At 41.0% G+C, this 26,879-nt stretch overlaps 2 protein-coding genes across 2 annotated transcripts in view; both read right to left on the reverse strand.

The window, feature by feature from the left end:
* The window catches only part of LOC146969016 (GTPase IMAP family member 7-like), a 78,692-nt gene that overhangs the window by 9,145 nt on the left and 42,668 nt on the right, over positions 1-26,879 (reverse strand). The gene's annotated exons all lie outside the window — the stretch shown is intronic.
* Positions 1,689-7,139, reverse strand: LOC146969018 (GTPase IMAP family member 4-like). The gene is made up of 3 exons (XM_085759342.1): positions 7,057-7,139; positions 1,864-2,688; positions 1,689-1,758 (listed from the first exon to the last, which is right to left on the reverse strand). The coding sequence occupies exons 1-3, from the start codon at positions 7,137-7,139 to the stop codon at positions 1,689-1,691; spliced, it is 978 nt and encodes a 325-aa protein (XP_085615468.1).

Below are 26,879 nucleotides of genomic sequence, written 5' to 3' on the forward strand. Positions count from 1 at the left end.
TTATGACAGTTGTATTGTATCAGCTTGTATCTTGCATAGATAAACCTGATTAGATCAGAAAAGAACAGGAATCAAAAATTCTGAGGCATAATGTGTGAATAAGTGTGTCATGTTAGGTGAACATTCACTTTGCACTACCGCACTCATCAACTGCCATGTTTCTCCACCGGATCACACAGATTGTTATTCTGACTGACAGATTTCTCAATCTTCACTCCCTTAAGCATGTTGTTGACATCCAAGTCAGATGTTACTGCTAGAGTATCTGTCACTTTACCTTGAATGAACCTGACGTGAGCCTGTTTTTCATGTTTTCAGTAAATGCTGCTGTTTCTTGGCCATTATCTGTACAAATGCAGTGTTCAATCACTGTAAATATTTGTTTTACACTTTGGGTGTAGCCTATTTTTTTGTCTTGGTCTTTTCATAACTTATTATCATGACCTGTATTTCTGTAAGTAAGAAACAGTGGTGGAGAGATGTTTCCATGATTTTAATGTTTGTTCACAGTTTTGTTAAGCATCACCAGTGCATCAGATCACTCCCATGAGAGAACCATCAATATCACACTCCAAATTACCTAAACTTTATTTATCAAGTTGTCACACAAACATGTAGCCAAAAATGCAATACAGAGCAGAAAAAAACAACAACAAAATAAAATGACAACCAAACATAGTTGAAGGCTTTACTGAAGTAAATGTACTAAAACATTAAAAAAAATGGCATAGCATGGCAAATTAATTTACATGGTTTCTCAAATGCTATCAACATTTTGTTTTCCAAAATGAATCCTTCTCTACCAAAGCCCTTCTGTCTCTACCCATTCTTGTGCAAAACCCTCCAGGCTGATATGATAGCAGGCCCTTTAGTTTTTCTACCCATAATTCATGGCATAAGTGCCCCTTTTGCAACTGGCCAGCTAAGAACGGGGCTGAGCGGCTACTCTCTCTGAAGTTAGAGGAGCCATACACTCACATCTCCTGTAAATCGGTAGAGATTCATTAAGAGTAACAGGAGTACAAATAAAGGGCAAGTCAAATGTTAGAATGATATCACAGTAAGAGTTAAATGGATTATATCATAAATGAAATACACACTTTTGATTATAATGCTAACATAATAGAGCCACTTTTCTCCATTCAACATATAGACCATCACATGCAAAATTTTACACTACACTTGCAATCACTTTTCTACAGTTCAAGGCTTCAAAGCCACAATTAGGGCAGTCAATGTGTCTCCTAACCCTAACCCTCTTGAGTGAGAAAATGTAGTGAAAATAATAACATTAATTCATTAACATTATATCAACATAACATTATGGCTCTGCCGTGCTGCTGTGCAGCCGCGGGTGCTATGTAACGTTCCAATCTTTGTAGCCCTTTCATATGAGCGGTAGCTGTGTGTTTTGCATAATGCACAGTAGTATACGAGCCAGAAATGTGGCGACTGGGTCCACACAGAGCTGCTTCATGAAGTTTGATGTTTAGTTGTTTATTTGAGTAGTGTTTGGGCTGTGTTTGGGTCATAGAAACATGGTTTTTACACGTTGTAGACCAGCTTCTGTTGTTTAATTTGATGTAATAGACGCATGGATCAGCTCAAATGGGAGGGGCCGCGCCCGCTCGTATCCCCCCTTAATATGCAACATAATGCAGTGACCCAGTCTGATGTTACACTCTGTGCTACCTGCCGCTGCGACGGAAGGCAGACGCGGTCAACCGCGTCCCGAACCTCCCTATGACCAGCCCGCCCCTGATTTAAACCAAAAAAATTTTAAAAAATTAAAATCCTCGGCAGTGTGGTGGGGCCGCAGGATTTCACCACAAGAGGGCCCATGGGTTTACAAAACCCACCAACCCTACTTCATCTACGCCACTGACCACTTTCACACCAAGCAGAGCTCCCAACAGTACTCCTGTGGTAACACCAGCTATCTTCTTGAGACGATTTGAGACATTTCTCTTTGCCTGCTCTCTGATCTTGTCCTCTGACAAATCTGGTGATGTCTGTCTGATGTGCTCTACCGCTTGCTGTATTTTACTCTTCACTGCTTGTAGCATCTCATTGGTGTAGAGACCTTCTTTATCTGCCACCTCTTGAATTGTGTTTAGTAACTTGTCCACAAGGAGATTGTTGTCCCTGTATTCATCCTGCTGGTTGTTCCTCCAGTATTTATTATCAATGACGTGGTATTGATTACTGCACTTCTCCAGCAGATCACTCAGATTCTTATTCTGACTGACAAACTGATCAATCTTCATTCCTTCATCAAGCTCATCACCATGAGTGAAGACAACAACAGCACGTTTCAAAGCCTCCTCACCAAAACGACTTTGTATTTTGTCAATAACCTGGTTCTCATGCTCTGTGAATCTCTCCACTTTTAGAACAATGAGAAAAGCATGAATCCCAGGAGCACACTCTGTGATACACTTCACTATCTCAGGCTTCAGCTCCTCCTCAGGCCTGTCGGTGTCCAAGAAACCAGGAGTGTCAATCAGAGTGATTCTTCTTTTATTAACATGTCTGGTTTCTGTCTGACATTCTGTCGTTTCAGAGTTTGCAGTGCAGCCTCTTTTGAACACATCATCTTCTTTAAATATGGTGTTGCCCAGGCTGCTTCTCCCGACTCCAGTTTTTCCCAGAAGGATAATCCTCAAGTCTGACAATGAAAAAGAATAATTAATTAATCATTTAAATAAATAAATATTTACTAGATTAAAGAAATTTATCTATTTTCTATTTTCTGATTGAAAAACAATGATTTCTATTTGTTAATTAATTTATGATACAGTTTTTCTTTTGCGAACCAGCTATAATTTTTTTTATTGCTAAAATGCTTAACTCAAAAGTATTACACAATTATCAGAACCTTACACTCAAGAAGCAAAACAAAGGCCCAGATTTACACCACTAGCACAATGTCAGCCTCACACTTTTTGCAAAACAATACACACAGTGATTTGCAAAACACTAAACACACTTTTATAGCCTACATTAGACACTGACATATGTGATTATGTCACTTCTTTGCAATCCCAAAGCACTGACCACATCCATGAGCCAATTGGTTAAACACAACCATCAGGTACATAAACACAATTGCTTAATTGTAGACACACTGATCAGGTTTAAGCACTATAAAAATTCACAGAGTTCACCTGTCTTCAACCAAAATCGAAGTCAACAATGACCCATGTTGTTGAAGATCTGACAACATTGGGCCTCATTCACGAACCGTTCTTAAGAACAAATTTGTTCTTAAGTCCTACTTACGAAGTTTTTACGAAGATTGTGGCATTCATGAATGTTTTCTTATCCAGAATTTGTTCTTAACTAAGAACAAAATCTAAGAACAGTCAGGAGTATACTTACGCACTTTTAGGTGCTGAGACTTCTGCAAAAATAACCGATTATAGCGTTTTCTTCTGTTCTGCAGTTGTATGATATTATATGATTTGAATAAGAATTATTTTCTTATCTTTTATGATGTTTTTAATAATCATATATATTAATAATAATAATTGACAAATCATTGCAGTCTCTTAAAAAACATCATAGACACTTAATTCATATCATATCTTTTTTTTGGGGGGGGGGGGGGGCATACAGCTGCCGATATGATTTTTTTTTTTTTCCTAATTGCGGGCTGCAACAGTGCACTTACTGTAAGTGTTCACACTACACAAAACTGTTTTTTTTTTCATATGTGATAATATGATGATATTTATGGTGGCACACGTGAGAGTGTGGTCTCTCTGATAACAACCGAAGAGCTGCATCTACTGCTGACGCTACTAAATATAAATATAAAAATATAAACTAAATATAAGCCTTTTGTTTGTTTCTTTGTTTCATTCCTGCCGCAGTAGCGCCACTTCACTACTTAAGTTCTTTTTACGTTTGGAGTCATGGTGCTCCCTCCCAGATTTTCATTTGAGCATTTCAACTTTCTTTCTCACTTCACCTTCTCTGCTCAGTGCCTGTGGGCTCTGTGTGCACACGGCCCTGCAGTCTCATGCCCTTTTACGGGCATTGATGGGGCGGTTACCTATGCTAATCCTATGTTAATTAGACTCACCTGGCACACGCCCTCAACTTACGAGGAGATGGCATAAGAACACAGCTGCGAACAATTCTGAGGCTTACGAACGCGTTGATGAATCTGACGTAGGGTTTTCTTAAGGAACCTCTTAAGAACAACTTAAGAAAGAATCTAAGAAGGTTCTTAAGAAGATATTGGTGAATGAGGCCCATTGTTTGGCTGTGAAAAACTATTTTGAGGCAATGGTATGGTTTTACAAAAAGACACAGAGGTTTTGAGAATGTAGTGTGAGAAAAGAGTTTGTGTCAGAAAAGGACAGGAGGATTCGCAAAATGTGTTTTAACAATTAGTCCAGCAATTTTAAGCCAAAAAAGGGGTCAACGTTGAACAAATTGCAACAGAAGCAAACTCAACTGATTGTGTATCCTCAACATGTCCAGAGTGAGGGAAAAAAAAAAGCCCCGAACAATCCCATTAGGGGAAAGTTTTGAAAAAGACCCAAATATAGCCCATTCATTAGCCTATTCAATATTTTTTATTTCTCTATTTTCTCTTTTTTTACCCTACAACATCCTTCAAATGGTTAGGGGATACACCATGAAAGATTAGAGAATGGACTGATATGTATACCCCCTTCTGTTTATGTTTTAATTTATTGTGATGAGTTTTAAGCGGTTGACATTCCCTGGCCTGGACACATAAGACTGTGTGTGGTATAGTCTCTGTAGGGTTGTCAGACTTGGCTAATTAGTGTGAATGCTGGAAGCATTCACACTATTGTTATTCGGTTCGGCCATTTTCTGCCTTTCTTTGTCATGTAACTAGTCCTTCATACTTTGTGCTATTTCAACAATTCAAATATCAAAATGTTCAGCCTTTTCGGGACAGGTGTGCTATGTCTTTCCTCTTTTCAACTATTCATACTTTTTGCAATATTCAACTATTTCTGATTTTTTTTTCCCCATAGAGAATGCATTGGAACAGTCTTGAAACTCTTCAAATCTTCTTACTTCTTTCAGCCTTTAAAGCGTCCACATACTTTCAGCTAGAGACTTCATTCAAATTCTGAGCTGTAGACAAACTTCTAATGTATTCATCCTGTATTTACAACTTTTTCATAGCTTGCACCGTTTTTGAGATAAATCCTTTAAAAGCACATGAGGATTTCTGACAAATTTCACACTTTTCAATGAGTGTGTATGGGGTTGGGTCAGAGTGAGTGACATCATCGTTAGAGTGAGAGGGATCGAAAAAACATTCAGGATTTTTTCTGGATAAATTGCCAGCACGGCCACAAATTAAACTCTAGACACATGATTTCCTCACCGGTTTGTAGCCACACTTGTTGTGTCTCATTTAATGTGCTCAAAACAGCAGACAGACTTACAGAATTGTCTCAGTGAGCCTAATTGTGCAGCTAGACCCACTCCAGTGGCTCATCCACTTCAATATAAAAGTAGGAGCTGATTTTTTTAGAAAAGCAGAAATGCCCCCCTTTTCTACCTTGCGACCCTGAGAAAAGTTTTTGCCCTACAAACATTTAATGCACATCAATGTGCTCAGGAAGGTCTGCTTGCCCAGATGGTCAGGAGGACCACATTCTAATAAGAGGTACGGTTCTCTTTTTCTGGGCTGTTTTGGGAAGCTGCTCAGAGCACAAATCTCTCTGCTCTGCTCTGCTCTGTGTGCAGTTGGTCCAGCTGTTGGGGCCAGCTCGTTATCAAAGTCTATAAATAGAACAGGTCAGCTGCAGCCTGGCCGCTCGTTAAGATGTTTTTAAACACAGCCCCACACACACACATGATAAACCAGACTGACAGAGGATGTCCACGCACAAACACAGGCATCACACTCACACAGACAGACACACACAGACGCTCACACACAGTCACACACACACACATACACAAACAGACAAACACACAAACACAACACTGTTCCACACAGTAAAATGTAAGCATGGTAGTCGTCATGGCAACTTCTGAGGGCAGGCTGCCAATCAATCAGATCATTAGGGAGAGAGGAGTTTTGTGGCGCTTAACAGTTTTACTTTCTGCACATACACGCAGACAGAGAGACCGTCAGACTCACACACACACACACACACACAGGTTTTCAGCTCAAATTCATCAGGCTCTCAATTATTTTATACTTTTGATGTAAACATCTCCAACAATTTATATTTTTCTCATGAATTTAAGTTCAGACGTTTAGTCTTTCCAATTCTATTAATAGTAGTACAATTACAGGTGGAGCCTAGGACATAGGATGCAGCTTTTAACATGTGTCCTATCTATCTATCTATCTATCTATCTATCTATCTATCTATCTATCTATCTATCTATCTATCTATCTATCTATCTATCTATCTATCTATCTATCTATCTATCTATCTATCTATCTATCTATCTATCTATCTATCTATCTATACCCCTCCCTATTTTTTAACCCCTCTGTCTCCTTTCTTTCTTTCTTTCTTTCTTTCTTTCTTTCTTTCTTTCTTTCTTTCTTCTACTCCTTCATTTGTATTTTACGTAACTTTTTATATCCTTCCCTCTCTATCCATCCATCCATCCATCCATCCATCTACCTCTTTCTATCTATCATCCCCCTCTCTCTTTTTCTTCTTTCTTTCTTTCTTTCTTTCTTTCTTTCTTTCTTTCTTTCTTTCTTTCTTTCTTTCTTTCTTTCTTTCTTTCTTTCTTTCTTTCTTTCTTTCTTTCACTCCATTTCTGTCTTTTTACTTCTTTGTTTGTTTGATTGTTTCTTTCTTTCTTTCTATTCCTTTTCTCTTCCTTTGTTTTTACTCCATTTCTTTCTTTCTTTCTTTCTTTCTTTCTTTCTTTCTTTCTTTCTTTCTTTCTTTCTTTCACTCCATTTCTGTCTTTTTACTTCTTTGTTTGTTTGATTCTTTCTTTCTTTCTTTCTTTCTTTCTACTCCTTTTCTCTTCCTTTGTTTTTCTTTCTTTCTTTCTTTCTTTCTTTCTTTCTTTCTTTCTTTCTTTCTTTCTGTCCTTTTCTTTTTTCTCTCTTGTTTCAATCTTTCTTTCTTTCTTTCTTTCAACAATTTCTTCAGCTCATTCAGCATTGCTTCCAGCATTCACACCATTTCCATTCTTGGAAATGTTTTTTCTAGTAATTAATTAGTGTGAATGCTGGAAGCATTCACACTATTGTTATTCGGTTCGGCCATTTTCTGCCTTTCTTTGTCATGTAACTAGTCCTTCATACTTTGTGCTATTTCAACAATTCAAATATCAAAATGTTCAGCCTTTTCGGGACAGGTGTGCTATGTCTTTTCTCTTTTCAACTATTCATACTTTTTGCAATATTCAACTATTTCTGATTTTTTTTTCCCCATAGAGAATGCATTGGAACAGTCTTGAAACTCTTCAAATCTTCTTACTTCTTTCAGCCTTTAAAGCGTCCACATACTTTCAGCTAGAGACTTCATTCAAATTCTGAGCTGTAGACAAACTTCTAATGTATTCATCCTGTATTTACAACTTTTTCATAGCTTGCACCGTTTTTGAGATAAATCCTTTAAAAGCACATGAGGATTTCTGACAAATTTCACACTTTTCAATGAGTGTGTATGGGGTTGGGTCAGAGTGAGTGACATCATCGTTAGAGTGAGAGGGATCGAAAAACATTCAGGATTTTTTCTGGATAAATTGCCAGCACGGCCACAAATTAAACTCTAGACACATGATTTCCTCACCGGTTTGTAGCCACACTTGTCGTGTCTCATTTAATGTGCTCAAAACAGCAGACAGACTTACAGAATTGTCTCAGTGAGCCTAATTGTCCAGCTAGACCCGCTCCAGTGGCTCATCCACTTCAATATAAAAGTAGGAGCTGATTTTTTTAGAAAAGCAGAAATGCCCCCCTTTTCTACCTTGCGACGGCAAGAAAAGTTTTTGCCCTACAAACATTTAATGCACATGAATGTGCTCAGGAAGGTCTCCTCTCCCAGTAGTCATGGCCACATTCTGATAAGAGGTACGGTTCTCTGTTTTTTGGCTGTCATTAGGAGAGCTGCGCCGAGCTCAAAACTGACTGTTCTGCTCCTGCTCTGTTGTGCAGGTGGCCATCAAGTCTGTCACACACACACACACACACACACACACACACACACACACACACACACACACACACACACACAGGTGTATTCAATCAGATCATTAGCACATGGAGGGATTTTGTGGTGATCAACTACTGTACTTGTATTATTGTGCTGGCTATGTGCTGGTCCATAGAGTCGTCCTTCGTCCTTCTTTCTCTCCTTCTCCCTCCTCTTCTTCTTTTTCTCCTTGGGGTGGTTTGTGTATGAATGTGTGTTTTTTTGGTGTGGATTTACAAATACATACAGTATCTGTGGTTGGAAACGTGAATAACTGATACTGTCCAGGATTTTGTGAATTTAGTGTGGTTGTAAAAATCAAAACAATCTCCTTCCTTCTTCCCTTCTTTCTCTCCCTCCTCCTTCTCTTCTCCCTCCTTCCTCCTTTCCTGTGTAGCTCATGACTGTCACCAACATGTCTCCAACTGACATAGGATGCAGCTTTTAACAAGTGTTAGTTATCAATCGATAAATCTATCTCTCAGATACGTATCTATCTATCTGTATCTATCTATCTGTATCTATCTATCTCTTATTTTACTCAAAATTCCATGCCCAACACTGTAGCAGATCTCAATAACTCTGTAGATTCTGTGACAAAGATGTATATTCTATTTATTTTGTTTCCAGTTCCCAAAATGATCTCATCTATCAATCTGTAATTATACTGTATGTATTGCATTTACAGTAAAACCTGTGTGTATGTTGAGTGTCAGTGATCACATAATATTAAGACCCACTGAAATAGATCACATATTTCAATCATTTATTTCCACAGTAACTTCAATAAAACAAGAAACTCAACCCTGCACACTGGAGTCAGGTTATACAATATAGTGGCAACAAAGAATAGCTAACTGTCCTTGTACTTCTTTTAATTCTGAAATTATTTGTTTGTAGCTTCTTTTTAAATGTTAAATATTAAATAAAATCAATCAATATAATTTCACACAAACTAAAAAAGCCATAATGCTACATCACTAAAACCCTATTTCCCCTCACCACGTGCATTCCTTAGGTCAATGTTGTAATTTTCACCACCCTCTTTCCTTCCTTCACCACATTTGCCGTGATTTTGTCCTTCTCCAGAAGGTTGTCAAAGGGCCTCCACAACTCCTCTGACACAAGTAGTTGTTGATTATCTTCCAGCAGGAGATTCAGCATGGTCTTGTCTCCGGTCTCAAGTACACCAATTATTGTCACGAGTGAGGGATCTGTGTCCCTCACCTTCTGTTGAGAGAAAGTAAACACATGTTTGATATTTATCTCACTAACAAATCTCTCACTCTCTCAGTGGTGGGAATTGTGGAATCAACAAGTCATCTTCATGCCATTTATTTGTTCTGCTCATGCACTGAACCAGCTGAGTCTTAACAGCACAGCTTTTCAGCCAGGAGGATGAGCTAATGGGCTTTTGCAGAGCTACACCACTTCCTGAATGTAAAGCTGCTCCTTTATTTCCTCTTACATTATTGACAAACTGATTAATCCAGGTGTGTTTGACCATTGTGACTACTCAGACACACTTGGATCAGTTTCTACAATAATATAAGACAGGAAATAAAGGAGCAGCCAGGAAGTAGTGAAGCTCTGCAAAGTGCCCATTAGTGAATGCACCTGCTTCAGTGAGCGGCCAGAACAAATACATGGCATGGAGATGACTTGTTGACTCCACAATTCCCACCACTGCACAACAAATAAATCTTAAAATGATAAATATGAAAAATATGGCTTCTATTATAGTGTACTGCAAATTCACCTTCACTTTGGTCCACCGTGTGGAGTGCATTTGTAGGCCATAAGCCGTTTTGTTTGGCTTCATGTGTGAAGCACTTATGAAGTCGCCGATTTGGACGTCTTCCCCAACTGCCGCCTCACGCCACATGGTCACCTGACCCACCCTCATGTCCTGTTAGAGAAGAACATTGTTCTGTGTATAATATCAACAGTTGTTACCTTTGAACTTTTACGCTCTAGAACAATCACTTTAGCTAAAGTTTAGCTTACTTGTTTGATGCTCATTGTCCGTATTGGGACTTTGTCTTTTCCGACAGTCACTCCTTTGACCGCTGCAACCTACAGAAGGAAGTTGGTGTTAAAGGGATAGTTCAACATTTTGGCAAATTGGCCCATTGCCATAATCGCTATAGTCATAGCAGTAGGTTCATTACCTTTAATTGTAGGTGTAAGCTATTTTCAGTACGGCAGAGCGCAGCAGCTGGCTGCTCAGAGCTACGCTATGGAGGCTAAGGGAATTTCTTGGTTTCCCTCATTAAACTCATCAAATACAAAATCCCAAAACTCCACGGCGCTTTTGTAGACAAGTTGTGACCTGCACAACCACCACGCTATGAGATAATGACGGAACGATACAAAACGGAGCCGTTTTCGAGGTAAATTCATACAAAACCGTTGATGCGCGTTGCGTTCAGGGACAGTTTTTCAGCAAGCAGTCTCCGTATTTACCCTGTATTTACCTCGAAAACGGCTCCGTTTCGTATCGTTCCGTCATTATCTCATAGCGTGGTGGTTGTGCAGCTCACAACTTGTCTACAAAAGCGCTGTGGAGTTTTGGGATTTTGTATTTGATGAGTTTAATGAGGGAAACCAAGAAATTCCCTTAGCCTCCATAGCGTAGCTCTGAGCAGCCTGCTGGTGCGCTCCGCTGTACTAAAAATAGCTTACACCTACAATTAAAGGTAACGAACCTACTGCTATGACTATAGCAATTATGGCAATGGGCCAATTTGCCAAAATGTTGAACTATCCCTTTAACTATACTCTTTACACTATTTAAATAAATATGTTACACAAAAAACAAAGCTGGAACAGGGTGACATCCTCCACACTTGCTCCATTCTTAATAAAATAAGGTAATCTCCTTAAGAATTTCCTCTCCACACAGAAGTATCCATCAGTAGTCGACAAAAAGGACAGAAAAATACAACAAAAATAAAGTCAAGGCTGGGGCGGTGTTTAGCTCACTCGGTAGAGCTGCTGCCCATGTTGAGGCTCTGTCCTCCTGTGTTGGCCAGCCCTTTACTGTGTATCATTCCTCTCTCTCTGCCTCCCCATTTCCTGTCTCTCTCTCGCGCTCTCTCTGTCACTGTCTCTCTCTGTCAACTATCAATTAAAAAGGCAATACAACTCCAAATATATACTAATAAAAAAATAATTAATAAACTTACCTCCACCACTTCTCCCTCTATCGACACAAGGCCTGTGGCGTCTCTCCATTCATTGATGGCCATCAATGGCGCAACAGGGTGGAGGAGGGCCTTTGCCTCCACCTCCAGGGCCTCTGTCACCTCCACAATTGACCCTTTAAAGAAACGGGTATCTTTTGTGATATTCAAATAAAATGGGGGGGAGTGCCCTCTCAAGGTATAGCCTGTCAAGGCAAAACAACGCCCTTTGTTCAGGTTGCCACCATAGCCTTCATAGATGGTGACCTTCGTCACAGAGTGACCATCGGAAATTATGGCCACTTGATTGTTTTTTGTTGTCACCGCTTTTACCCCATCAGTAAAGTCCCAAGACACCACTTTGGGATCCTCCTCTAATTCAAGCACTTTTACATGCAGTATCGGCAGTTTTTCATATGGGCATGGAGCCTTCTCGTAGAGGACCTTTCTCAGAGCCATTCTGTAAAAAGAATAGAGAAGAGAAGACATGAATGAATGACAGTCTCTCCAGCTTTATTGGCATGCATGTTAATGCAATATCACCACAGTATTACAACAATGGGTTGGCTGGTCTCTCTCTCTCTAAACCAGCTCATGTACTAAACCAGGTGCGTCCTATCAGCATAGCTGAGCCAGGAAGATGAGCTAATTAGTGAATGCACCTGGTTTAGTGACTGAGAAGAACAAATGAAAAAAGCAGAACAAGTGTGCATCCTGATGTCATGATGCCACATACAATGTCTTTGTAAGAAATGTTACTCATGCGCAGAATGTGTCCATCCAAAAATGAAATTATGTTTTTGACCAACCCAACTCAGAGTGACACAAAATATACCTCCATATTTTGCAAAATACTGGTTTGAACAATTGCACCGTTTTTAGCTTGTGAAAACAGTGTGCTGTCTATATTGTTTGTAATAAAGCTATAAAAATTGGTGTGGTTCCAAAAAAATTAAAAACAGGAGGTTACTAAGACCTACTTAGAGACAAGGCAATTAACGACCAAACAGGTGTGTGAGACTGGACACTCAGAACAAAGGAGGAAAACTCATACATACAGCATCTCTCCTTCATTTGGCAAAACTATTCTATTAAGATAAATCACAAAAACATCTGAAAATGATTGACTTCACTCTTGGTGTCACTAAAGAAACCACTGACAATTTCAAACACATTTTACAAATAATGGCTCCAAATTAACACCAAGTGTTTCAACTTAATTAGCCTCAAACAATGTTGTTATCCAAATACTGTATCTGAATTAAAAGTTGAAAAAAATATTAAAAATATTACATGTTTTTTCTTACCTTAATTTTTCTTGCTGGTTTCCTTTTGTCACTGTGGTGGGATGGAAAAAAGGTCATGATTGGGATGTTCATATTATTTTCACAAGGGAAATGTGAGTTACAAAATAGCTGGAAAAACAAATATATCTAAATTATTGAATTAATTACATTCATTGACTGTAAATTGTACAAATTAACATGAATAACCAATGCTATCTTTAAAGTAAAATTTAAGAGCATAAAACAGCCTCTTACCACAGATGCAGACGATGGATGAAATGCTCTGTGGGTGCAGCTCTGTGGGTGCAGTTCGGTGCAGGTGCACCATAGTCCTCGTTATCAGACTGAGACCGGGTGCATCTCGTTAAGACATTCATAGACCACTCACATCAAGTCAACTAGCTTCACACAAGTTCTACTTTAAATCTATTCTCAGCTATTGCTTTAGCTATGTGAGGGTTTCTTTATCGCTTTTCTTTAGCTGTCACTTTTCAGTGCATTACAGGAGACTTAAACTATACAAATGTAATGACAAGATAGCTTTGTAACTTCTACTTCTTAGTTATAGCCAATAAGCACTGCTTCAGCAACTTCTTCAGATATTTCAACATTGCTTCAGTAATGTTCAAATGTATTGTATTAGACTCAACTTGTGCCAAGTGCTGTACTTTAACATGCATGGCTTTTCAATATTTTCCTCGCTTTAAAAGAAAAAAGCTCCTTTTTAACCCATTTCAGGCCATTAGATTTTGTGTATAAATTCTGCTTTGCAACTTATTTTTCAACACACAGTTTCACTCACTCATGACCCTGACCCTCTGAATGCTCTTGCCTTCATTTAGCTTTAGAATAGAGAGACCATACTATTGGGTTAAGTGATTGATCAGGTGTGCGGCACCTCTTGGGCACACCCAGTTTACACCTGATTAATCACTTAACCCAATAGTATGGGCCAGGAAATAAATATGCTGTCTTCCTGTCCCAAAGTGGAACAGCTTGTGCACCTACCCTATTAAGGGTTACTTAAAGTTTGATAATGGATGTCTTGTATAGGTAATCCAAGATTGTGACAACTGGGTTCAGTTAATCTTGAGAATTAAAAATGTGAAATTCCTTTGGAATAAAGGCCAAATGTGGACACACACACCTGCATACCAGTCTTAGCAAACCTCTAGTTTCTACTTAACTTTACAGTTGACAATCAAAGATGGGGTCTTCTTTGTTTGACAGGACACTGACACCAAAAGACTGAGATTACTTTAATTTTAATTCATTTATTTTGATGTGTCAATTCATGTAAAGTAAAGAAGGGAAATGTGCAGCCCATCTCACTTTTTCCAGTGTGAGTTTGGAATTTCCGAGTACACTTAAACGCCTCATTCAGCTCAGACTGTTCGGCACTGGAACTGATGTCATCCTGCTCTGAGGTCTCTTATGGTAAGTAGCAGTGAATGAGAGCTCTCTAACAAACAACTGTGATACATTATTAAGGTTTTTTTTTTTTTTTCGTGTCATGGTATGGTAACAGTGAGAAGTTATTGCTGTTGTTTGGTCAGACCCGTAATTTATTTATGAGATGAGGATGAAATTGTGATGCTTTTGAGGTTGAGTTGATGTTAACTAGCCAGCTAACCCCAGCCAGGCTTATGCCCAGTCCTGCCATTCAGGTGTGCGGCAGTGATCAGTGTTAAGATGAGATAAAATAAGATTGCACTTTATTGTCTATATTGTCTACTTAGAGCCCAACCTCTGATTAAACAATTTGACAGACTGAGGGACAAAATAGTTCCTCTGTCTGTTCAGTCGAACTTGTGTGAATCTTCTGTTTGATGGTAGAAGCTGATGAGCTATGGGTCACAGCTGTGGGCTGTAGCAAACAATGCCATATCTGCTTGTATGTGTTTTAATGTGTTCTCTGCATTCTGATCACTTTGTGTTTGCATTTACATGCTTCTGTAAATCAAGAGTGACACACATGAATCTCTATAATGCTTCCAAATTGTTTTATTTGAGAGTTAGGTTAAAGTAAACAACTTTATTTAGACAGTTATTTTGAGTGATGATTTGATCTAATGATGCTGATACCAGCAGCCATTCACTAATACTTTGTGAGCATATCTTTGTGTGTTTAACAATGCAGGAATGTCAAACTGCTTCCACAAAGAGCCAGACCTGTGGCTGCAAGTTTTTTTTTTTTTCCCACCCAAGCAGCAGCACACCAGACATGAATCTGATAATGAACTGATCACAGTCTTCAGACAGTTGATTGGTCAAACTCTGTGTTCTTGATTGGTTGGAACAAAAACCTGCAGCCACACCGGCCCTTTGTAGAACCTGTTTGACACATAGATATATATAAGAACTAGATGACTCACCCGCAGCTGTTTCCCAATGACAAAGCGTAGCCAGTACGGCGGCCATCTTGGGACGGGCAACTCTCTCCCTCAGAGCATTGAGCCTATGGTGCATGTTCTGCTATAATGACCAGAACTTGCTCAGTTTTGATTTTTATGAATATTTATGCAGTTATGATGCAGCATATTTAGAATCACGGATAATTTTAATAATGTATTTTTTTTGTAAAAGTAACATTATAGTGACATTATGCAAATAGTTAAAGTAATAGCTACATACTGATTTATTTTTCACAGAGTTATGAATCGTTTTTTTAGTGCAGATGACTGGATCACCTGTCTACTGCACTGTAACTGCAGCCAGAGTCAGAGCAAGTTGCCCGTCCTCATATGGCCGACTGTGAGCTACGCCTGCGTGTAGTCCGATCTACCCCCTTGGTTTGACATGCCTGAAGTTGGAGCACTGCATGTGATTGGTGTTATACTTTTTGATGCATAAACATGTGTACACACATGACAATAACATATTGTTTCTTCTCGTAGACAAAGAGTAAACCAGTCTGAATCTTCGCTTTGGTTGGTAAGTTTGACCGTGCTGTGACTGAAATTGATAGACTGTCAATAGGTGTTTCATCCATATTCACTGATTATTCATATCTTTTGTGTGGGTGACATGAGTGACATTGCGGTGATTCAACAGTAATTTCACATGGTGGGAACACTGGAACCATAGACCTGTAAAACAAACCCACATTAGATTAATTAGTCTATCTCTATTAATTGTGGTGTCTATTCTTGCAAAAAGACAGGCACATCTCAATAATCATTTAGTTTTCGAGCACACAGGCTCTTCCAGTGTTCCACTGTTCTGTTGGCGGGGTGGGCTGCCCTGCCAGCACGAACCCCCGCCCCCCTTGAAAAACAGGAAATCTAGGAGGCAATTGTGATCAGAGCGGACCTGTTGGTCTGATGAACCTGTTAGACCGATCCACCTGAAGCACCCAAGCTGCCCAAGCTACTAAACAGCGCTATTCTTTCTCTCTTTGATTTTTAAATACCAGCGCTCATGCCAGGTACACACCGGACGAGGAAGCGCTGCAAATAACAGCGAATAGCTGAGAACCGCAGCTGTGCACCATGGCCAATCTTGCACCGAGTGGCCCTATCTTGCGTGTTATTCCCCCCCTCTCTGCCTCCCATTTCCTGCCCCCCCCCCCCCCCACAAAAAAAAGCATCACTGCCCATATTGACATTTAGGTCTACCTAACAGTTATTTGAAACTCTTAATTTGGTACTGTAGTTTACCACAGAAAGACTGTGTAAAGATGAAATACACAAAGTACATTTCTATATGTAATTGATACACATACTGATATAGTTGTCTAATGTGTACTTTTGTTGTGTCTTTTAGGTGCCCTGGCCATAGTCTGCTGTCCAGCAAATCTCCCCTCTACCCTAACTCTGCTCTGTCTAGCCTTATCTTTGTATCCACTCTCGCTATATTTTGGGCTGCTCTGTCTTTTCTGTCTTCTACCACCTCTGTCTAATATAAGGTATTCTATCTCTCTATCCCTCTACTCTGTCAAGACAAATTTCTATCTGATATTGGAATCATCCTATATTGGGATCAACCTATATTGGAATCAACCTATATCAATACCCTTATTTACCTGGCATTACAATTTTGAACTGTTTGTACCTGGAACTTGGTCTATGGTGATCAAATAAATCTGTTTTTGGAACTGAGAGCCTCTTTACTCTCAATCCCTCTGTCTGTCCTAGCTCTCTCTCTCCCTCTCTCATAATTTGATCTTTGAAATTGGCTATACAAACATTTATATATCAATTATTATTTAATATTTGGCATACCATTTGAAACATTGACCAAATCTGTCTCATTAAACCATAACTAAAGTGTTCCTGCCCCTGCAGCTCCATCCTTGGCTCTGAATAAACTGGACAAATTGCACCAAAACCAGTCACCAGTCACACTACCAGAACGTAACTGATAAACAGAACTGCTGATTTTGAATATAAGCAAAATAAATAAGTATAGAAGCTAAAGTTAAGCACAGTCTGTACACGTTGTGTATTTGTGGTTTATTTTCAACAACAACAACGATGCCAAGGAAGAACAAAAGGTCTCAGGCTCAAAAACTCCGGCGGCAGAAGCAGAGGGAGTGTCATGATGCAGAAACAAGTTTCCATGCTGACAGTCCAGGTCGACAGAGCAGTGAGTCTGAGCCAGTTCCCATGCCATCTGTGCAACAGAGAGGTCAACAGAAGTCCCCTGTATCGAGGGTTTCCTTGGATGTGGTGAAAGGGAGATGTCCCACTGATCCCCTGTGTGTAGAAGAACATGCTGATGCTAACATCGCTAAACCCAGTGGTCAACATAGTGGTTCAGTTGCACCAAACATTTCTTATGCAGATGTGGTAAAGGGTAAACGTCCCATTGATACACCATTTGAAGCAGCGTGTTCTCGTATTAACCAGGTAAAGACTCGCAGACATGATGTACCAGGTCCAGCACAGGTTTCAAATACTGACGTTTTAAAGAGAGGACAACAAACTGATAATCCATGTGTAGCTGCAGCTTCTCATGCTAATAATGCTAACGTGATCAACCGGCCCCCTGAGATAAGAGTGCGTGCATCGTACAGCCAGAATCATTATAAATACGGTGAATACCGTAACAGGCAATGTACATGTAACTCTCTCATGTTTTTAGTGTATCTTTATGAGGATGAACACATCCAGACAGCTGACCTCAACTGCGTTTTGGACAAAGGTAATGCTCTGTACAGTGAAGCCATGGAAAGGTATCCTAACTCAGTCCACTTGGCCACAGATGAGATATCTGACATCTTGACTGCACGCAGAAATGTGTATTATGCAAACATGACTCTGCTGTCCCGTTACGGCACATTAGGACAACCCGGTCCTGAATATGTTGATTCCTTTCGTGACCTAGAAGCTGGACTGAGCTGTCTTCTGTCAGAAGTGCAGTATGCTTTGCTACTGATGAGAAGTACATGTATTGCAGTGTTTAGAACCAGATCTGGCAGGTATGGCTTCTTTGACCCACACTCCAGAGGAAAGACTGGTTTACCAGATCCTTTTTGTGGTCGTGCCATCATGGTGACATTTCCACGTCTCTGTGACGTCATCAACAGGATCAAACTGTGTCACAAGCACACTGAGTCCTTCTGCAACTATGAGCTGAAACCTGTGCAGTTTTTCAGTTTGAACGACCACAATGAAGTCAGCCTTGACGCACCGATTACAGTGAATACTGATGTAACACCCCCTGTTTCAGATGATGCTGTTCACAGTGAGCCAAGTTTAAATCCCGTCACTGATGTCTGTGATGAAATAGTATTTGATGAAGCATCCACTGATACTGAAACTGAACTACAATCACCGATCCTGTCCAATATCAGTTTTCTTACAGCTCATGATGAATCTCACCAAGAATCCACCATGGCTGCTTCAAAGGAAAATGATGCTGCTGATCAGTCTAAGGACATGTTTCATCAAGGTTTGTCCAGTGACATCACTTCTACTGTGACACAACAGGATCACATTAGGTTGCCTGATATTCAAACTGAAGCACGTCCACCCATCTCATCTGACATCTTGAAAAAAGTGTCTAAACTACCTAAAAACAGGAGGACAACATTTCTCCGGAAACTGCTCTCAACCCGTCCCGTACAAAAGGAGAAAAACATGAGAGAAAGAGAAAAATATTCTTTAAATGACACATTCAGGGAAAAGAAGAAACTTTATGAAAAGAGAAAGTGCTCTGATGATTTACACAGAAAAGTAAAACATCAATACAGTGCCAAACGCTATCGAGACAGACAAGCAGAAATCAAACTAAAGTACAAAGACTATATGAAGAACTGTTACGTTACAAACCCTCAAGTCAGACGACAGAAACAAATGTATATTACACAAAGGTACAAGTATGATGCAACTTTTAGAAACAAGCAGACGCTTAATGTTACACAACGCTACATGAATGATCCAGCTTTTAAAGAGAGGCAAAAGTTGTATTATACACAAAGATACCGCAACAACTCTGAATTTAAAGAACAGAAGTGTCTTTATAGTAGAAGGCTGTACAACAACAACCAGACATACAGGCAACGACACAGAGCACTAATGAAACAGAGAATGCGAGAGAGATATCAAAACAATCTTTCTTTTGAAACTGTGCACAACATGAGATGTGCAATGAAAATCAAGCAGAAATACAGACGGATGAATAGACAACCAGAAGAGAGAGACAACAGTGTCATTGCAGAGGCCATATCTGTGTTCAGATCACAAATTAAAGCTGGTCCCACCTTCGTATGCACCGTGTGTTTAAAAGCCTCATTTCCAAACCAGGTGAAACAGTGTAAGAGGTCAAACTATGTGAGAAATCCACATGTGGTTGCATCATGTCTAACTGGTAAATATGTTCATGTTTGTGATGACGTCTGCAGAAATGAACAACAGTGCACGATGCCAGATGAAAGGAGAAAAGAGTGGATCTGTCACACCTGTCACAATCACCTGAAATGTGGAGCTATGCCGTCTCTAGCTGCAGCCAACAACATGGAGCTTGTTGATATTCCACCTGAACTGTGTGACCTCAACATTCTGGAGAGACATCTCATCGCCAAGTGCATCCCGTTTGCCAAGATAATTCCTCTTCCTAAAGGTAGACAAAATTTAATAAGAGGTAATGTGGTGTGTGTCCCCTCTGAAGTACAGGAAACTGTTGAAGCTTTGCCCAGAGTGAGAAGTGAGTCTCAGGTGTTGAGAGTGAAACTGAAGAGACGACTGTGTTACAGAGGTCATCAGCTCTTCCAGACTGTCACCTGGTCTAAACTGGTTCAGGCTCTGCATAAACTGAAAGAGATTCACCCACAATACAAGGATGTAACTATTAGAGATGATGCTGAGCTGTGTGACCCCACACTTCCTGATGCGGATGATGACGAAGAGGAGGATGAAATGATGAATGATGATGATTACAATGAGGATGATCTGCTGGAAATTGATATGTTTGACAATGAAGCAATCCATGAGGTAGAACCTGACGATGAGCAGGATGTTGACATGTTGTCATGTGATGGTGAACAAACAAATGCTGAGCAGCCAACTGAGCAGACAGCTGATGATGAGGAAGAAGGTGATTTACCCAATGGCGGATTCGCTCTTGACTCGTGCCTTCAGCCGACCGATGTTTCAGAGGACATATTGAGTTTTAGTGAGGGAATCTACTCTGTGGCGCCTGCTGAAAGAAATTCCCCTGTTGGTTTCTTTAAAACTCCCAACCTCGAATCTAAAGCTTTCCCTGTGCAGTTTCCTACAGGTCAGAACACACTGGATGAAGCTAGACTTGTTAAACTGTCGCCCAGCGGTTATTTCAAAGCAAGGCTTTTCTGTGTTGATGATCGTTTTGCCAGAGACACAAACTACTTGTTCTTTGCTCAGTTTGTAACTGAAATTCACTTGGCCACTAACAGCATGAGCATTCAGTTAAGGAAGGCAAAACCTATGACCAGAGACGGACGTAGAATAACATCAGACATGTTACTGGATAAACATGAGGTGGAAAGACTGGTGAGAAATAAAGATGCAGTAAGGTTCATGCAGCCACTCAGAGGAACTCCAGCCTACTGGCAGAGAACAACCAGAGATCTGTTTGCCATGATCAGACAGTTGGGAACTCCTACCTTCTTCTGTACATTCTCAGCAGCTGAAATGCGTTGGCCTGAGGTGATTGAAGCAATAAAAAGACAACAGGGTGAGGATGTCAATTTTGACGAGCTGGACTGGTCTGCAAAGTGCGACATACTGAGAAGCAATCCTGTGACAGCCATTCGTATGTTTGATAAACGTGTAGAAGCTTTATTCAGAGACCTTCTCTTGTCAAAATCAGAGCCGTTAGGGAGAGTAAACGACTTTTTCTACAGAGTTGAGTTTCAGCACAGAGGAAGCCCACACATTCACTGCCTGTTATGGATAGAAGGTGCACCTGTGTTTGAGGAGGATAGTGACCAAACGGTGTGTGACTTTGTGTCAAAGTACATCACAGCTCAGCTCCCTGACCCACGCAGACAACCTGAACTGCACAGAAAGGTGACAGAGTTACAGATGCACAGCAGAAACCACTCTCGCACATGTTTCAGAAGCTTTGGCTCTGCCTGCAGATTTGGATTTCCTAAACAACCTTGCAAAGAGACAATGATCACCAGACCTTTTGAAAGTGACACTGACATTTCCGAAGCAGTGGAAAGGGCCAAAAAGAAACTCCAACCACTGAACGCGCTCCTGAACGAACCTGAGATTGCCGACCTGACTTTAGAGCAGCTCCTGGCGCGCTATGAACTGACAGTCAGAGAATATGAGGAATGCATGAGCTTGATTGCCACATCCTGCTCAGTGACACTGAAACGTGACCCCAAAGACTGCTGGGTAAATGGATATAATCCTTACCTTCTCAAAGCGTGGGACGCCAACCTTGACACGTCTTACATTTTAAATGCTTATTCGTGCATCATGTATCTGACCAGCTACATAACAAAGCAAGAATCCAAAATGTCAGACTATCTGAAAACAGTGATTGAAAACTCAAATAAAGAACATGTCAATGAATGTGATGAAATGAGAACAGTGATGCAGGCATATGCAAAAAAGAGAGAAATCTCAGCACAGGAAGCTGTGGCAAGAGCATGTGGTCTCAAACTAAAGAAATGTTCACGAGGTGTTGTATTCCTATCCACAGATGATAACGCATTGAGAATGAGTAAGCCCATGTCAGCCCTGGAGAACGCAACACCAGAAAGTTCAAGCATATGGATGACATCACTGACGGACAAGTACAAAAACAGACCTGAGACACCAGAGTTTGAGGAGATGTGTTTTGCTGATTTTGCAGCTACATGCAGGATTCTCTATGGCAGTCAGGCAAGAGGTAAAGATGCCCTTTGCTTGCTAAATAACATGGGATTTGTTCAGATGCGGAAAAGTGACAAGCCTGCTGTGATCAGATTCTTCCGTGCATCAAAAGAGAAAAGTCCAGAACAGCACTACGGATCACTGCTGAAGCTGTACGTTCCCTACAGATCAGATGCAGAACTGAAAAGGCCATATTTACCCACGTACCAGTCCTTTTACGAAAGTGGCATTGTACATCTGCCTGGTCGTGAGCATGGTGAGCTGGTTAAACACATCGTGAAACGAAACAAAGACAAATATGAAAAAAACAGTGAAGAGATTGAGCAAGCTGTGGAAGAGTACGAACAGAACGGAGGAGTGATTGATGAGTGGAACAACCTGGCACCTGAGTCTGAAATGGTGAGGATGGAGTGTATTGAGGAACTACAAGCACAGCCACATGATGACAATGTACAAGAAAATGTGCCAGACTACAATCGACAGGCTAATGCTGTAACAGAAGCCAGAGCCATCAGAGAGCCCCCTGCAATGGATCCTGCTGTGTTACGTCACATGTATCAGAACCTGAACCAGAAACAATCCTGTGTCTTCTATTTAATCAGAGACTGGTGCATCAAGCGTGTTTGTGGCCCAAATCCAGAGCCGCTGTTCATTTACATCAATGGTGGAGCTGGAGCAGGAAAGTCACATCTCATCAAATGCATTTATTCAGAGGCGTCAAAGATACTGTGTAAATTGCCCAGACATGCAGACGAGACTGACATATCAAGCCCCACTGTGCTGTTGACTGCTTTCACTGGAACCGCAGCATTTAACATCTGTGGAACAACTCTGCACTCTCTGCTGAAGCTCCCCAGAAGTCTGAAACCTCCTTTTGTGGGACTGGGTAACAAACTGGATGAAGTCAGAGCAGAACTGATCAACGCTGAAATCCTCATCATTGATGAAGTGTCCATGGTGTCAAGGCCCCTCTTTGCATATGTTGATGTCAGACTGAAACAGATCAAAGGCAGCCAGAAACCTTTTGGAGGAATGTCAGTCATTGCTGTTGGAGACTTCTATCAGCTACCACCAGTACGACAGTCTAAACCTCTGTGTGTACACGACCCAGAAAACATTGACCTGTGGCAGGAAAACTTTCAGATGATCACGCTCACTGAGATCATGCGTCAGAAAGATGATGTTGCTTTTGCAGAGATGCTGAACAGGATCCGTGTGAAAAACAAGTCAGAGGAGTTGTCAGAAGCAGACAGAGCTTTGTTATCACAAGCCATCACTGAACCAGCTCAATGCCCCGCTGATGCCCTTCACATTTTTGCCACCAACAAACAGGTAGATGCTCACAACTCTGCAACATTAAACAGGTTTCACTCACAAATCACAGAAATCGATGCTGATGACTATAAAAAGGACCCAAGCAGTGGAAAAATGACTCGACAGGAGAAACCGTTTAAAGGAGGTACAAATGAGCTACCAGACACACTTCAAGTTGCTGAAGGTGTTCGTGTCATGCTGACCAGAAACCTGGATGTTTCCAAAGGACTGGTGAACGGTTCATTTGCTACTTTTATCAAAGTGGTTACCTCTGAACAACATGTCAACATGCTTGGTCTCCAGATGGATGATGAAACAGCAGACAGGAGAGCATCAGGATCAGCTGACAACCTTGTTTACATTGAGAGATCAGAGGACAACCTGAAACAGAAAGGAGCAGTACGCAGACAGTTTCCCATCAGGCTGGCTTTTGCATGCACCATTCACAAGGTTCAAGGTATGACAAGACAGTCAGCTGTTGTCTCCCTGAAAAACATCTTTGAACCTGGCATGGCTTATGTGGCATTGAGCAGAGTCACCTCTCTCAGTGGACTGCACCTGCTGGACATGGATGAGAGTAAAATCTACGCCAACACTGAAATCACCGAAGCACTCGAGGCCATGAGACAACTGAACCTGGATGACATGATGCCACTTCTTCATCTCAGAGACACGCTGAGCCGACCTGACACTCTGACCATTGTTCACCACAACACAGAGGGACTGCCAGCTCACATCAATGACATCAAAAGCCATCATGAACTGTGTCTTGCAGATGTTTTGTGTTTAACAGAAACCCACCTACAGGGCTCCTTTGTGGCAGACAGTCTTCAACTTCAGGGCTACAACATGTTCAGACGCAACAGACACCTGTCCTACACCAATTTTCCCCGGATGGCAAGCAGAGCTGGTGGTGGAGTTGCTGTGTATGTCAGAGACCACATCCAGGTGCGTGAAAAGCAGTATGTTCATAATGTAACTGACCTTGAGTTTGTGGCTTTGAAGGTTGAGGCCCCAGTGAGAGCACTGATTGCAGCCGTGTACAGACCTCCAGACTACAGTGTGAGATCGTTCCTGTCGAACCTGAGCAGCCTTGTGGACTCACTGGAGATCATGGATGTACAGCCCATCATCGTCTGTGGCGACTTCAATGAGAATCAGTCCGTGGGAAACAAGCCAATACTGGAGATGTTTCGGTCCAGAGGGTATAAACAGCTCATCACTGACCCAACCACAGACAAGAACACAGTGCTGGACCTGGTTTTCATCTCTCAACCTCAGCAGCGTCTCCATTCTGGTGTGCTGAAGACCTACTACAGTTATCACAACCCTGTGTACTGTGTGTTGTCTTTTGACAGTTCATGAAGAAGTCAGGTGAGTGTTAAAGGGTAAAGAAAAATGCAGATAACTCATGTCAATTGGTAAAACATTTGTTTTTCTAACCATGTACTCTATTCAGGTTCTTGGTGAGGTAAGGTAAATCTACTGAGCATTGTGTTGTGTTTTTCTGGTAACCACATTGTTGTTGAACTTGTTTCACTAAGTGTACTTGGGGGGGAATGAATAATGTCATAAGGTTCATAAAAAAGCATGTTTAATGTTGTATGTTAATATGATATTTAAAGAGTTGGATCATTTTTTGGGATGTCATTATTTAGGTTTAAATATTGTTATGGATCACATGGTTTTTCAGGTAACTACAATTTTATGGATTCTCAGACTGTTTTGACCAGGGTGGGTTTGGGTTTGGGTTGGTAAATGCACAGGCCAAAACAGTTGTGTGTAGCTGCTGTATACACAGCAGCTACACACAGCATACAACATACATCTGTACACACTGATGCTGACACAGCATCAGTGTGTACAGCTTTACACACCTGCTAATACTTGAGGAAGTATGTGCTACACATACTTCCTCATGCCTACCAGCTGGGGCCCCACAGTTTCCCACTATCTTCTCTGGCAGGGTGGGAGGCCTGACCAGAGACTAGTAATATAAGTTTTCTTTATTTTTATAACGTAGTTTATAACTAAGTTTTATTTTATAAAATAAGTTTTCTTTCATATTTACATAAAGTTTTCTTACTTATTTAAATGTTTATTTCTCCTGGACATGAGGCACAGTTGTCTTGTGTCCTCAGTGAGGACAACTTTGCAACCTTGACTATGAGGATCAGCTTGTGACAACAAAGTCATCATAATTTCACCAGAGAACTGCCACTTCCCAATCTTAACTGTCAATCAGTAGCAGAGCTGGACCTGCTGGACCACACAGATACTCCTTCTACTTCATGCAAGTTTCAGTCATTCTTAAAAGCAGAGGATGAGTGGACTTCACCTTCAGTTTGACTGTGACACGCTGGATCAGCTGACAACAAACACATCATCATGCTGCCATAGATGAGACAACACAACAGCATCCTAGAGCTCTGTCAATCAACAGTGGACCCTGACTGCTGAACCAGAGTGTTCCTGCTGCCAGCGTCCAGGTCTCCTCACAACAGAGGCACAGGTACAAGATTAAAAAAAACGACTTTGGTTATGTGACTCTTAAGTTGCTGTTGTCAATGTTGTCAACTGTAGGCTAACACTTGTGTAACAGCTCAAGTAACAATGTGATCTCCACTACCTTCTTCCCTCAGGTGTACTCCACTGTGACCCCTCCACAAAACAGTAGAGACACTCAGGACTGGACAGGTCATTCTTCAAAAGCAGAGGATCAGATGACTCCAGCCAACCTTTACCTCAGCTTCACTCTGAGACAACACAACAGCATCCTCGCTGTCAATCAACAGTGGACCCATGACTGCTGGACCAGAGACGTGTTCCTGCTGCCAGCGTCCAGGTCTCCTCACAACAGAGGCACAGGTACAAATAAAAACCTTTAACAATTTGTGTAACACTTGTGTGACAGCTCAAGTAACAATGTGATCTTCACTACCTTTTTCTCTCAGGTCTGTGATCTCTCCACAAAACAGTAGAGACACCCAGGACTGGACAGCATTCTGAGCCTTACGACCTGTGTGATGTGCAGCTGGGGAGAAGGTATTGTTTTTCCCTACAGTAGTGACCAGGGTGTTTGATCATCACACTTCATGTAACATTTGAGCACATTTCTTATTTGATGATTCATGACTTTCTCTTTTCACTTGTCAGGATCACCTGCTTAGCGCAACGACTAAGTTATCATGCTGCTGCTGACCTGATATTACCATAGCATCTTAACCATCAGTCCACAGTGGGCTCATCATTGCTGACCACACAGGAACATGTCCTGCTTCCAGACAGTCCCAGCCAGTGTTGAAAGCAGAGGATGAGAGGACTCTACCTCACCTATGCTCTGTAAGACGCTGGACCAGCTCATGACTACAAAGCAATCATGCTGCCACTGAAAACTGGAGGTATTTGATTTAATTATGTGTCAGTTTAACTGTTGAACATGTCTTGTTGCATATATTACATAAGTCTTTTAATGTTCTCTTGTCAGAATCAGCCCCTCCCTCCTCCCTCCTCCCTCCTCATCACACATCCAGTCCTGTGCACAGTCCAGTTCAGTGGAGCCTTTCTACTGTCGATCCTCTGGCAAATGATCAGGTGCTGTACTGTAGG

This window comes from Trachurus japonicus, chromosome 18 (genome assembly GCF_045865225.1).
Source record: "Trachurus japonicus isolate A0001 chromosome 18, Traja_1.0".
NCBI lineage: Eukaryota > Metazoa > Chordata > Actinopteri > Carangiformes > Carangidae > Trachurus > Trachurus japonicus.